This window comes from Populus alba, chromosome 1, assembly GCF_005239225.2.
Source record: "Populus alba chromosome 1, ASM523922v2, whole genome shotgun sequence".
NCBI lineage: Eukaryota > Viridiplantae > Streptophyta > Magnoliopsida > Malpighiales > Salicaceae > Populus > Populus alba.
The window spans coordinates 47,984,325-48,000,159 of NC_133284.1; the positions used below are offsets into that span (position 1 = coordinate 47,984,325).

The window sequence follows — 15,835 nt, forward strand, 5'->3', positions numbered from 1 at the left end:
TTACTTGTACACAAGAAATGGAGAATCTTTGGTCCGTGGGCAACACGACAACCCCACGTGAAAAGAGCATGGTCTGTGGTGTCTTGTGTAATAAACGACAGTTACAGCTGACATTCTTTGAAATGACTTTTTTTTTCCTTCTAACTATAATATGCTTTCGCCTGAATTGCTATTGCCACACAACATCACAGTTATCGGACCGACAAGACCCAAGTCATAAATATTTTAAAATGTATTTGTTTTGAAAAAATATGGATTTAATATAATTATAATATTATGATATTAAAATTAAATAATATTTTAATATATTTTTAAATAAAAATTATTTTTAAAAAACACATTACATCATAATATTAAATACACATTAAGTGAATGTTTAGAAATATAGTAAATAAAGGGTATTTCACTTAATAATATAATAAATTAATATTAATTATTTTAATATATTTTTAAATAAAAAAAATATTATATTTCACTGTACTTGACATACAATAATTAAAGCAACCAAATCAGTCAAAACCTAATCCAATCAGTTGAATTCAACGAGCCCAGCTAAGGACAAACCCAGCCCAGCTAAGGACATGGATTGGTACACAGTGTTATAAAATTTTAGCCACTTAATGATTAAAAGATTTTTCGTATTAAGATAGTTTCTGTTTTTTTAGAATAAAAAATAAATAAATAATTGTTAGTTAAAAAGCTTTTTATATTTTTATACTAAATCCTACATCAAATTTAAAAAAAAACTTTAGTTTTGTAAAAACTAAAATAATTTATTTTTTTATTTATTTTTCATGTAAAGATTCATCTCATAATAATTTTAATCAAATACATATATTTTTAAAAATTTATTATTGTTAAATCATAACTAAAATTATTCTATCTCTTCTTATTTGCATGACATGGAGGGATATGAAATAATTAAAAAAAAAAAAAACAACGCTACCGTTATTCATCTGGACAAAAACCCATCACTTTTTTTTGGTGAATTTGTTTTGCATTTGTTTGGCACATGTTTTTGCATTTGTGGTTCAAAAAATATAACAAGTATTTGATAACTGTAAAAATTATATTTTATATTGTAGGGTTTATTAAAAAATTGAGTTTGACGTATGCAGTTTTCATGAAGTAATTTTTACATGTTTTTTTAATCGAGTTTTTGTAAAACATTGTTTGTTTTTGCTTATCAAAAAAGCTTTTGAAAAAAATTTAATAATTTTTTTATTTTTTTTCTTTACTTCAAAATAATTTTTTGTGTTTTAGATCATTTTAATGCATTGATATCATAATTAATTTTTTTAAAATAAAAATATATTATTTTAATACATTTTCAAGAAAAAAGCAATTTCAAAAGTAACCCCGGGTAACCACACAACTACTAAATATTTTTATACATGTTTTTTTGTTGCATATAAACCTCAACCATAAATTTTACCAAACATATATCTAAATCAAACTAACCACACGTCTAACCATATTTTTTTAAAAAACTTACTTATTCAAATCACAACTACAAAAGCTACCTAAAAACCAAACGCAATCTTGTATATCCACGGAACATGGGACTTTATAGCCTTTTAAACTGCATTTTGTATGCGAACTAAATATATTGGTATATTTTTATATAAAAAAAAATTTAAAAATATAAATTAAAAATTTTATGCTAACAAGATTAAGATATTTTAAATTAAAAAATAAAATATGTATTTGATTGTATTTATTGAACATATTTATTTAAATGAATAAAGGATAAATTCATACCCTAAAAACTCATGACTCAAAAACTAAACATAAATGAAATTAATTGAATAAATCCACACCGTAAGAAATATCATGCAAACCTGAACGTATCAGTAATATAATTTAAAAATAAATATTTTTTATTTTTAAAAAATAAACTTCATTTGTATAAAAAAAATTATAGATGAATTGGAATAATACCTTAAAAATAAAATAGAAATAGAACAATTAAAAAAACTTATATTCAAAAATGGAAAAATCATGACTAAGCCTACTAGATCGGGATAAACACATAGAAAAAACTTGAAGATAATCACAGAATTAATATTAAAAAAAATAATGCAGGATAATAAGGTCGTACAAAGCCGAATTTCCAATAAATTTAAATGTCAAACTAGGAAAAAACTATTACATAAAAGGAAAAACAATGAGGGTGAGAAAAAAAAATTAATTAAAGGGACAAAAATTTTCAATTTAAGGGTTTAATTCAATTGAAAAACAACTTTAATAAAAGAAAAAAATAAAAAATAAGGGTCAAACTAAAAAAAAATAAAACAATAAAAAATTTGATTGAATGATGAAATTGAAATAAAAAATAAACTTTAATAAAAGTGCTAATGATAAAAATAAAATTTTTAAAAAATAATGATCAAAACAAAAAAATCAAACATATGAGAAAGTGCAATTGAAAGACTAAATTAAAAAAAATAAAAACTTTATAAATGAAAAGGGAACGAAATAACAAATCAATAGAATGAGGACTAGAATTAAAAAGTAAAAAACAAATAGAACAATGATGTACATTACATATCATGAGAGAGAAAAGAAGAGGGGAATCAAATGACCATCGAAGTCCAACCACCATAATCTATCACACGTTGCTCTAAATAGAAAAGGACACGACGACACATCTAGGAAGACGGTGAAAGTCCAATTACATATATCGAATGGCATTACACATGCCATCTAAAAAGTACATGTGCCCTTCACGATTTGGGGACGTGTTAAGCATGCTCCAATACCTTTAAGTATTAAATTTTTTAAAAAAAAACCATGAAAAATATTAAAATTTTCTCTACGACTACGTCAATAACATAAAATATTTATATGAAAGAACAAAAATTCAAAAAAAAATTGATTTTTTTTTATTTGAGATTAATTTTTTAAATATTTTTAAGTTCTTGTAATCTATTATAAAAAAAATAAAAATTATTTTTTTATATATTTTTAAATAAAAAATAATTTAAAAGCAACAGCTTATAATCAAATGTAGTATTTAGGGCATCTGTTTGGGATGCTTTTTTGTTGATTATTTTGCGGTGGGTGCGATGGCACGCAAGTAGAGAAGTACAGAGCCAGGATCTTTTGCTGATAATTAAAAGGATGAAATGATTAAAATCAACGAGTAATAAATTTTCATGATTAAAGTTGATTTTGACGTTTGATGGGTGTATTCTTGGGGCAGATGAGTTGTGGCCATTGTCGTTTATGGAAACCTTTCAAATCTTTTCACTTTTATTGGATGCCTCTGCCTCTCCTCTCTCTCTCCACTTCATGGCCACTTTCCTCTGCAAGAAATTGTTATTTTCGATACCATCTTATTCTAAGAATTTAAATTATTAGATATAATTTACACTAGACCTGGCCCCGCCATACATCACGGGTCCATACTTTATACCATGAGTCTATGAGCTTGTTTTAAATAAATAAATAAACAAATCAACTATTTGGGCCATAGCTCTACAAATTGGCCAGAAATAATAATAAAAAAAAAAAAACATAGAATAAATCCAAAGACAAAACAATTTGAGGGGTATCCTTAAAAATTTAGATAGTCGGGTGTAAAAACCAAGGAAAAAAAATTGTGATGTCAAATCAAAGATTAGTGCATTATGGATTTCACCCTTCCCTTTTAGAATATTTTATTATTTTTTAATATATTTTCTTATATAAAATATTTTTAGATTTAAAATTTATACAATTTCATATTATTTTATACTATTAATTTTATTTATGAAGTTGTAAAAAGTTAAATCTAATCAGTTTCATTCTCTAATACATTAAAATTAATATATTAAAGTTTAAGAGAATAAAAGTGATGAGATTTAAATTTATGATTGTTTAGTCAAAAATATTATATCAAATAATTATTTAAATCAAAAAATTTAAATTGGTAATTGAAACTCAAATATAGAATTTATATTATTTTTGTAATAATCATGACCATAGTATTGGAGTGACATTTTACTCGTAATGTTTGTTTAAGTATGATCTTAATTTGTTTGATTTATATGATGACTACAAATGATATTGTATACAATTTGTACTAAAATATTACCAAAAGAGTTCATATTATTTTGTGCTATTAGTTTTTAATCATGAATTTATATAAATTCAAATATCATCACTCTTATTTTCAAATATATTGTAGTTTACAAGAATAAAAGTGGCGAGATTCAAATTTATAATTGCTTGATCTTAGAATTCTAGTATTATGTAAAATAATTATTTAAATCTAAAAATTTAAATTATTAAATGAAGCTATAATATATAATTTATATTAATTTTTTTAATAATTATGATTATAGCATTGGAGTGACATTTCAATCATGATGCTTAAGTAAAATATGTTTGATTTACATAATGACTACAAATGATATTGAATAGATTTTGTACTTAAAAATTATCTATCTTCAATTTAAGTGAAACTAGTATATATGTTACGAGACAAAGATCCATCTATATTGATCTCCATTATCATCCCTTAAAAGACTTTTAGAATTGAGTATATGAATCTCAAAAAGTCAGTATGTTGTTAAAGATATATATTTTCTTCTCTTTTTTTTTTTTTAGTTTGAACTTTAAAACTAGCATCCTAAAAGTTTTATTAATTTTTATGAATATACCATGATAATATAAGAGGTATACCTTTAAGAGCAATTCGGAGAAAACTTAGTTTTTGTTAAGGGTGTTTAAAAAAACTAACTCATTTATAATATTTGACTTGACCCGACTCGTAAAATTTAGATAATATGAATGTTATAGATGATAGTAAGACAACAAAAGAAAATAAATGAATATCATAAATCTAGTTGTGGGTCAAGATTTTTTTAAACTTAGTCAGCTTAATCTAATCCATATATCTTATACAACCCACTTGGTATAAATATTCTCTTTCTTTCTCTATCATTATTTTTCTCTTTTTCATTGTTCTCTCATCTCCCTCTCAACCCCTATATCCTATACCTAAGCGGCAACCTTCTTCGACCATTTTTTTAACAAACTAAAGCCATTAATCCCTTTATCTCGTCATTAGAATGTTTGTTTTTACTGGTTTGATATGTTTTTTAAAGTATTTTTTTTATCTAAAAATATATTAAAGTAATTTTTTAAATATGTTTTTATGGTTTTAATGAGTCGATATTAAAAATAAAAAAAATATATAAAAAAATTATTATTTAAATGTATTTTTAATTAAAAAAAAATACTTTATACCACATTATCAAATACACCCTTATACTAAAAGAAAAATATAACATCAAGCTATCCATAAAAGATGAAGAGATCCTAATTTATACACCGGACATTATAAGAGCTCAAATCATCCTTGAAACCAATGTCAAACAATGGTAAATTTGTGACATTGTCATTGCTTTTTTTTTTTTTAACATGTTTTTTTATTGTTTCAGGGACATACTTTGCTTACATTATCCACACAGGAAATTAGTTGTACACCAAGGTTGAATGAGAGTTTTGAAGTGCAGTAATTTCTACATTTGAATGTGTTTTAAATTTACATTTCATTTGAAAATGCTTCAAAATGTTTTTTTTTTAGATTTTTTTTATATTAACATATCAAAATCATAAAATAATATCAAATTGATACTTTTTTAGTGTTTTATGATGATTATGATGAGCTGTTTAAAAGTAATTTTAAAAATATTTTGATATATTTTCAAGTGAAAAACACTTTTCAAAAGTACATTGCACTACATTATCAAATATATACTTTGAATCATACTTAATCTCGATGTTAAGCAAATGATCTTTATATTATTGCCTAAACTTAGTTGAGATTAAGGTGAAATTTTATCTTGCACTCCATGGTAAAGTATTTTTCATTTATTCATCAATATATCATTCTATCAATCAACAACTCCTCACTAATTTGTTTCTCCATCCTTCTTTTGATCTAGTGGTTAAAACAATAATAGTTAATGCTCTTGTTTAAGGATGTCAATAGAGGTTTCTAGAGAGGAGGATGCATCATCCACCTTTTTCTAACTCCACAAAAATGTTTTATTCTCTATATCCACCTCTATTTTAACAAAATGCAATTGTTGATTTTTTTTATAACCAATGTCTATATTCACATAGTTTTTTTTTCATGATCAATTTAGTAAAGTATATGGTTCGTAAACAAATAAAATATGGATTTAAAAAATGAAGTAAATTAAAATTTAAACAAAAGCTATACAAATCATTTAAGATACACACACACACACACACAGGTCAAGGTCGAAGAACACCCTACTTACTTCTATATCTATATAAGTTGGATATTTATATGTTTTAACTCTCTTATTATAGAGATAAAAATCCCTTCCTACCCTTGTCCATTATGAAACTCCATAAAAGCAAGTACAATTATAATATCTCTTCTTGTATCCCAATTATGGAGTAGTTAACAATGCTTAATTTCCATAATTTATTATTGATGTTAATATTACTTAAGATAACATGAATAACTACTATTACTATACTAAGACATTAGTAATTTCTTTTATTGTTTTAGTTTTGGTTAATGTTTAAATTGATCCTAAATTATATTTAGTATGAAAAAATGATTATTATGATAATAATTATGATATGCAAAAGCACAATTATTATAAAATAAATGATAAAATATTGGTTTATCACCCAGGTTAGAGAATAAGTTAAGATTTCAATTTTATCTATGCTAGAAAGGGGTGGTCATTTCAATTGTTCTTATCGACAAAGTTTTTCTGGTATGCCTTGTTAAAGATGATTTATTTTTGTAAAATAATCTTATTATATTATCAAATTTGGTGAATTGACGTAGGTTCAAAAAGATTTGAAGTAATAGCACAGTTTGTCCAACGCTTCATAAGCGTGACTTTTACTAAATGTCATTATTTCTAAACGCAACATGGTCAAACTCTATTTTTCTACATATACTAGTTGATCGGTTGGATCTAGTTGTATTAATCGTTGATTGTTTCACATAAAAACTATAATTTTATGAATTTTTCTTCAAAATATGTTTTATAAGTCAAAATATACATTCTTTTCCAACTTGTTGACTAAAAAATAAAATCCGATCAAAATCTAAAAAAATTATTGTTCGCACAGTAGCAAATGATTTTGAGCAATTATGTGTGAATCTATCATAACTAAATAAGGATCTACCTTAACCAGATTACATTGATGGCCTAACATATGCATTTATGAACTAATGGGAAATGTCTAGGCTCAAGAGGAGGTTTGGTCATGCCAAACCATAATAACAATCTAAAAGGGTTATAACTTTTGATATGATAGTTGGATTGCACTCAGATTTTTACAGTATTTTCTTGAAGTCGTTTTCCTTGTAGTAGAATAATGTTGCTATGTGGATCATTAGATCTTTAAATATAAAAATATCACCAAGACCCCTTAGTTTTGACAGTTTTGAGATTTTCTTTGTTATTTTCAAAATTAGTGTACCGGTTAAGCAAAAAATGACACTTTTTGACCATGTCACCCAAGGTTGTTAAAATCGCGTTTTGACTCGTAATATCGTATGATTTTACGAGTCAAAACGATTTACGAGTCAAAACATGCATTACGGGTTGAATTGCTTGAAAAAATAAAAAATCAGGTGAAATCGCAGAAATCGGATGAAATCGCAAAAATCGGATGAAATCGTGCAAATTCACGATTTCAACAAAATGAGGCGCTGAAACAAAATTTTCCCCCTTATGTCCAGCTGTCAGACGCCTATTGGATTTTTCTTCAGTCTTCAGGCGAGAATCACGTGCGGAAGTCTGCAGCCATTGATTTTCACTTCTCCTGTCCTACCCTCTTCTCTGTCTCTACCCAAGATTTAATGCAAAAAAAATCTATTTAAAATAGTAACAATGTCCTACCTGAGAGAGAGAGAGAGAGAGAGAGCTCCGTTTCGAAAATAATTCTCTTTTGTCTTGGGGGTCCTGCCATCTTGATCTTAAATCCACTCTTAACTTGCCTTGCTATTTCCTCCTCTAATGCTCTTAAGCTACTCAAAATCCTCTAATGCTTTTAAATAGATTTTTTCTATATTATATTTTTTTTATTAAAAAAATAAAAAGATGATATTTATATTTTATAAAATAAATTATATATATATATATATATATATATTTATACAAGAGCATGAATTTTTATTTGAAGTATAATTTTTTTTTAATGTATTTTAAAATTCCTTACGATTTTATGATTTTACGATCCATTTTTACGATCCGAGTTTGTGAATGGCTTTCCATGTCGTGTTAAAATCACGATTTTAACAACCTTGATGTCACCCTTCAGAAGTGCGAAATGTCGCTATTCCTAAGCACTTGTTGCACTTCTGAATAACTACATTTAGTAAAAATCGTGCTTCTAAAGCGTCACATGGTCAAAGTGTGTTATTTCACCAAATTTTTTTGAAGCTATGTTAATTCACTAATTTTTTTTATTTACTAAGTTAATTACACAATTTATCTTGTTTAAGAAAAAGTAGAAATAATTGCCAAATTAGAGTACAAAAGTACCCTTGCATACATTAGACGATTCTTATCTCTATTATATTATGATGGACCTTTTTCAATGATCACTTTCAAAATACACCACATTTATTACATAGGACCACATTAGTGCCCATCATCGTTTGGACATTTGCAAGCCTTTATACTAAAAGGAAATAAGGTGATCCAACTGTTTGCTCTAAAAAATTTGTTTGTGGATAATGGGTTGTATAAAAGCAACATAAAAGAATCCATTCTTAATCAAATTCATGGCGAGCAAAGAACTAAGTTTTAAGAAAGAACAATCTCATATCGAGTGTATTAAATAAACGAGTTTGCCTACATGCATAAGAGGTTTTATTTACAATTTGGTTCTTAAACTTTATTTCTCTTCAATTGTAACAAATTTGAAACAAAAAAGACTGAAGTTTGTTGATGTTCATAAATTTAAAAGTAGGCAAGATTAGGTATTACATTAGTAGTGTGCATTTTTAATGAAAGTAGATAGTATATATATAGTCTTAATTGCTTCACCATTGGCCCATTAGCTCAACATGGCAAATCAAAGAAGTCCACATTATCATGAATATCAATTAACAAGTATGGTTTAGGGATGTTCATGCATCCTTAATAATAGATCAAAGGAAATCAATAATGGAACTCTTTACTCCGAAACATTTAAGATATTTGAGAAAAGAAAAGCTCATTATTAGCTTTGAATACCAATCTCCATACAACTGTTCAAAGTGGTTTTTGAAAGGCATTTTCGATTATTAACACCATTTAAAAAAATTATTGCCCAAATAACACATGTATAATTTTTTTAGCAACATAAAATAGTTTCATGCGTGTCATGATTGAGAAAAGAAACATTTAATGTTGTCACAAATGAAAAAAGGCAACATTTTAACGAAATCACTAATGAACTGACACCAATTATAATGAAAGTTCCGATTATGACATCGCTAATAACATTAGAAAAACACTGGCGATAAAAATTCAATGACATGAAAGAAGGTCACCAATGATGACTGAAGTGGGCCACATTCTCTATCTAAAGACAGATGAGCAATTAAATGAGAAGAGAGAAGGTGGAGAACAATTAAAGAAAAAGTTAGACTTTGAAAGCACATTAAATCTTTTATTATGATATCATTAGTACCATTGTAAAGATATTGACGAGAAAAAATACATCAATATTAAAGTAGGTCACCAACGGTGACCGGAGTAAGTCATACTCTCATGTAAAGGCAAATGAGTAATTATAATGAGAAGATAGAAGAGAAACGAAGAAAAAAGAAGAAGAAGAAGAAAGAGATACTAGAGACATACTGAAGCTCCCACCATGACACTACCAATACCATAAAAAATTTCTCAGCAAGATAAATTCAACAACACTAAAGAAGGTCATGGATGGTGACCAGAGTGAGCCATATGCATCGTTTAAAGGCAATTGAGCCTAAGTGACCCGGTGTGACCTAGGTCCAATTTGATCAAAACTCAATCATTAACATGTCAACTTTTTTTTTTTAATAGTTTATTTTGTTCAAAACAACATTGTTTTGATTCTTTATTTTTTAAAAAATCTTACTTGGATTAACCAAGTCAACACATAACTCGGTGTAATTCTCTCGACCGATAACAAAATTCAAACCTCTTTAGATATAATATTGTACTCTCAAACTAAAAAAAAAACTTAAGGGTCATACACACCTGCTTCATTGTTCATATGAATAGTGAAACAAGTTCATCTTCTTATTTGTTTCCTTTTATTTTTTTTTCTCATAATTTCAACCGCAATCTTTTTTAATTGTAGTCCAAGTTATTTTTTAGCCAATTAAGTTAACTAGGTCACGTAAAGACAAATCTCACATATTTAAATTTAAACCTCAGCTAAGCAAGGAGTCAACTTAAGCGGTTTTGTTTTTTTCAATTCATTCTCGAACTTTTTTTAACGATCGTTTAAGTTGTTTTTAGATTGACAAGTCAATTGAGTCATGTTAGGGAAAATCCCACATGTTTAATTTTAGTTTGAGTTAGACAAATAGTCGTGTCAAGGTTTTTTTTTTAAATTTTTATTATTTTCTTCTTAATTTCTTCGTCATCATTTTTTAATAATTATCCAAATTGTCTTTGAATTAATTAAGTTGAATGAATTAGATAAAGAGTCATATTGAGAGAGATTTCAAACTAATCTTTTAAGTTGAATTTAATAACAATGTAAAATAATTCTCTATTATCTAAATATATTTTTTGTTACTTTTAATTTGTTTTTGATCCTACAGTGGTATGTAGACAATTCCATCAAGCGTTTGCATGCAGCCCAAATGACCCAATTTATGTACCCCAAAACAAAATTACAGCCTTAAAGTAGGACGGAAGGCCATATTCTCTCAGGCCCTGCCCAGAAAAACGCAAGCTGCCAGTTTTCTTTCTCTGTGAACGTGTCGTTCTTCTATTGGACCCATATTCCCAAAGCCCTCCAAAATTCAAAATAAATTTCAGTCAATTCACCAATCCCTACGAAAATTTCCCAAAAACAAAACCAAGCGGTTAAGAGAATCTCCACTGTCATTTCACTTCCAATCCAACGGCCAGAGATCTCAATCCGCGTACTCCACTATCATTGGCCCACCCCATTTTCCCTTCTCCTATATAAACCCCAGACACCCGTTTCATGCTTCACAATTATTCTCCCTCCTCGCGTTTGCGCTCTCGAAAAAGAAAGGGCGCATCTCTCTCCACGGTTTGTTTCGAATTTTTTGTCCGACAAGAATCAATCAATGGCTGGTAGAGGCAAAACTCTAGGATCTGGAGCCTCAAAGAAGGCTACTTCAAGGAGTAGCAAGGCTGGTTTGCAATTTCCAGTGGGTCGTATTGCTAGGTTCTTGAAGGCCGGCAAGTATGCTGAGCGTGTCGGTGCCGGCGCTCCTGTTTACCTTGCTGCTGTTCTTGAATATCTTGCTGCCGAGGTAATAACGCCTCTATTTCTTTCTTCAATTTTGTGTGTTAGAAGTGTTTTGGCGATGATTGTGTGATTCCAGCTCGTGAATCTAGGGTTCTTTAATTTGGGTGATTTTTCTTGGAATTAACTTGTTGTCTATGGGAATTATGGTGTTAATTGTGTTTTTGAAGGGGTGGCAACGGTCACACATGTGACTTTGTTTGGTGGGCTGATCTCGATTTTTCAGAATCCAGGGTTTGAACTTGTTCCCGAGTCTAATTTGGGATTTCAAGCTTTAATTAAATATTTTTCTAATTTGTAAAATTTAGTTCATGTTTGAGTACTGGAACTTGATTTCGTGTTGATTTTTCCATGAATTTGGGGTTCAAAATTTTATGAATCTAAACTTCCTGTTTCGAATCCAAAATTAGGGCATGATTAATTAATATTTTTTTATTTTTTATTTATAAATTGGTTTTGTGTTTGATGGGTTTTTTCTATGTTGTCTGTGCTCTCAGGTTCTTGAATTGGCTGGAAATGCAGCAAGAGACAACAAGAAGACCCGTATTGTGCCACGCCACATCCAGCTAGCAGTTAGGAATGATGAGGAGCTTAGCAAGCTTCTTGGTGATGTTACAATAGCTAATGGAGGTGTCATGCCTAACATCCACAACCTTCTTCTCCCAAAGAAGGCTGGTGGCTCCTCTAAGGCCCCTGCTGATGATGACAGTTAGATTTGAAGGAAGATATTTAAAGCAATATATTTCTGTTACTGTGATTTCACTATGATATCAAGTCTTAGTTTAATTATTTTTTCTTCAGTTTTTAGGATTTGGAGGTCTGCGTTCAGCCAAGGGTAGTTTTAGTAGTTAGTGATGTGAATATAAATTGATCATTGTGCTCCTGTAACGTTGAATTTTTTTTTCTTCTCCGTAATGATAATTATTGCACGATTTGAATTTCATCCAAAGATTAAGTTGCAAACCTTCTTCCCTGCTTGGCTATTATTGATTGCTTCTTCATAGTTTATTGTTTTGATAGTAGTTGAATGGGATGCGTGGAAGTGGGCAATGGTGTTTTGATTGATATTTGGGAGGCAGAAATAGAAGAGGACTCTAATTGTTTAGATTCATATCATTTTCTTCTATTTTAACATCTTTTAAACTTGTACACCTTGTACCTGATGATTTTGAGCAGAATGTGGAGGGTTGGAAGGGCAGAGGGGTGATTTGGATATTAGGAATGGACTGCGTTTATGTTTCTGGAAATAGGTCTGCCATGATTAGAATTATTTGTGGTCAACTGAGGAATACACAAGCCGTTGTAAGCTTGTTCACTTGTTGAGTTGCTTTCTCTGTAAAGTCGATTGTTTCTTATGATGAAAGGGTATTATTCTTCCTTGCTTGTTTTAATCTGATATATTTCTGTATCAATGGCGATGAGCTAATAGTGATGGCATTTTTGGTAGCAATTTTTCCTTCTTAGACTAGATTAGAAGCATACATGGCAAGCTTGGTGATTTTATCATTGTTATTAATCTTCACCAAAGTCGACAAAGATTAAAAAATTAAGGTTTCTTAAACTTCAATTTTGCCTTTTGTTTTTTTTTATTTTTTAAGGGTTTTTTGATAACAACATGACTAATTCGAGAAAGAAGAGGGAATTTCAATAGCACGAGAAGAGAAATCGATTAGAAACACTTGATTTTGATCTAGGCTCATATCGTGTCATCAGAAGAAAGAGATTATAACTTGAAGAGAATTTTTAATTTGTTTTTTGTTTAAGTTTCTAATATATTATAACTTGAAGAGGGTGGCTTAGTTTTTTCGTCCAATTTAAAAATTTATGAATCTTTATATTATATATGAATATGAATCTTTATATTTTTATATTATATATTCAAAAAAATTTAAAAATTTATGCATCTAATATATTATATATGAGGGTGGCTTAGTGTTAAGTTTCAATTTCAATTTGAAATCTTAAATCTTCTTCAAGAATTAAAGAATCTTTAAGGAAAAAAATCCAAGAAATTGATTTCTAACAAAGATTGACTATTAAGAAGAAACTAAATCTTAAACTTGCTTAAGACACAATAGTATAATTTATCATTCTATAGTTGGATTTTATCATTGCAACACATTCATTGTGCAAAATGAGTAAAAAGGTAACTTTTTTTTTGTCCACACATCAATTGTGTACAAAGTTTAGGTGAGAATTGCATTTTATAATTTAAAATTTTTCAGGCTTCATAATTGTATTAACATGATAGAAAATATGATTAAAACCACTCAAGACGGTGACTTTTTTTAACCTTATAATTACAGAACCACCCAAACTATTCACAATAGTATTATATATCACCATATTTGAAATAAGCCATGTTCCACAAGGGACATCATAACCTTCTTTACCTTTTTAACTTTCCTTTCTTTATATATTCCAATCAACAAAACACTAGCTGTGTAGTTATAAATCTTGACTCCTTTCCTAATAGCCTCTTGATACAGTTTCATAGTAATATATGCTTTATAATTGAACTTTAAAAAATACGTTGTAATTAAACTCATTAGGCATAAAACCATTAACTTCCATCTCTTTCAACATCCTTCTTATCGTGTCCTTTCGTCGTGCTTTACCAAGATAATTAAGCAATGAGTTGAAAGTAATAATACTTGACTTTACCTTGTTTTCTTTGTCTTTTATCTCACATCAAAAGCATTATCCACTTCCAAAACCCAAAACTATAAATTTCCAAACAAAGTAGGTTAGTGTAAATTGGACCAAGCTATAAATAAGATGCTAAGGATAATTTTTTTTCTTTTCTTTTATTGATGTATCGAGAGAGAGAGAAATAATGTTAATTAGAAGGTGGAAAAATGACTTCTACTCCAGAGAATAACCTTCCTTAGCATGACATATAGGTTTTTTTAGTGGTTTGCAATACTATAAAAAAAAAAACTAATAAATAGCAATGAAAAGGCTAATGGATAATATTCCATTGCTAATTTACAATGGAAATAACAACAAAGAATTTCCATCGAGAGTTTTTGATGGAATAACAACAAAATATGTTCCATTGATACTTTTCTATGAATTATCAATGGAGTATAAAAAATAAAAAAATCATTAAAAATGCCATCGACAATTTTGTTGGAAAGTTAACACGTCATTATTTATTGATGTAATTGTCGATGGAATTATTTCATTGAAAGATGTAAATAAGTTATAACCAATAGCCCTCCCATTCATTTTCTTCTTCCTCTTGTAAAAATAAATAAATACCAGTAGCCTTTCATTTTCTCATAAATCTAGCCACCCTAACCCACCAGCGACAATATAAATCTACCAGTAATATGTATATTCATTGATTTTTTTTGAAGTCTCAATATACAAAATAACCAAACTCACCTTTATTTATATCTCATTTATGTTTTAGGTCAATTTATTGAATTGTTTTGTAGTATTTTTAGTTTACTTGTATATTTAAGTGTTTTTCAACTTTTTTACAAAGAAATTTATTGTATTATTGTATGATTTATATATTAAGGTTTGTTTGAGATTTAGGGGAAATTAAATGTTTTTGTTTTCATTTGATGAAATCGAGTTTGATTTTGTAACTTATGTGTGTTATAATTGAAGAAATGATAAGTTATTTTAATGGGTACCAATCATATTTTATCAATTTTATTGTTAAGTTCCACCATAAAGATATTTTAATGATATATCTATTTAAAAAAAGGTTTGTTGAGAAATACTTATATTAGGTTACACATGGAGAAATATATGGGTTTGCAAATGATAATAGTAATTCTTATAGGAGTACGATGATGAATGCAATAAGAATGAATCAGGATTATTCAAGTGAAGTCTCATGTAACATCCCTTTAAATAAAGAACTATATATAAATGTAACTAGGTTTTTTAAACTTTTGAAAGATTTTGATGAACCATTATAGGATGAGTACATAACTCATAACAAATTATTGGTTATTGCACGAGTATTTACCATCAAGTCAGGTTATGGATTGAGAGAGGTTGATTATGATATCATTATTGAATGTGTTAAAAGCATGTTACTTAAAGACATGATGAAACCTTTCAACTAGGATACCAAAAAATTAAAATGTTTTTAAACTTTTGCATGTTGTATTACAATGAATATATAGATTTTACCTTGTACAAAACTTGTCAGCACACTCTGTATAAACCTAATAGTGGTAGAAGAAAAAAACTTGTCTCATATAAAAACTAAGATACTTTCCAATCACTTATATATTGTAAAAGTTATCTATATCTCTAAATATTGTTGAGCTCATGACATAATATCATTTACATGATACGATGAATGGAGTCATGATGCACCATTCCAATAATGAAGCTT

At 28.1% G+C, this 15,835-nt stretch overlaps 1 protein-coding gene across 1 annotated transcript; it reads left to right on the forward strand.

Annotated features, from left to right (window-relative positions):
- Nucleotides 1-11,190: 11,190 nt before the first annotated feature.
- On the forward strand, nucleotides 11,191-12,421 carry LOC118063009 (histone H2A.6). Its single transcript, XM_035076914.2, has 2 exons — nucleotides 11,191-11,479; nucleotides 11,970-12,421. The coding sequence occupies exons 1-2, from the start codon at nucleotides 11,291-11,293 to the stop codon at nucleotides 12,183-12,185; spliced, it is 405 nt and encodes a 134-aa protein (XP_034932805.1). The 5' UTR covers nucleotides 11,191-11,290; the 3' UTR covers nucleotides 12,186-12,421.
- Nucleotides 12,422-15,835: the final 3,414 nt, after the last annotated feature.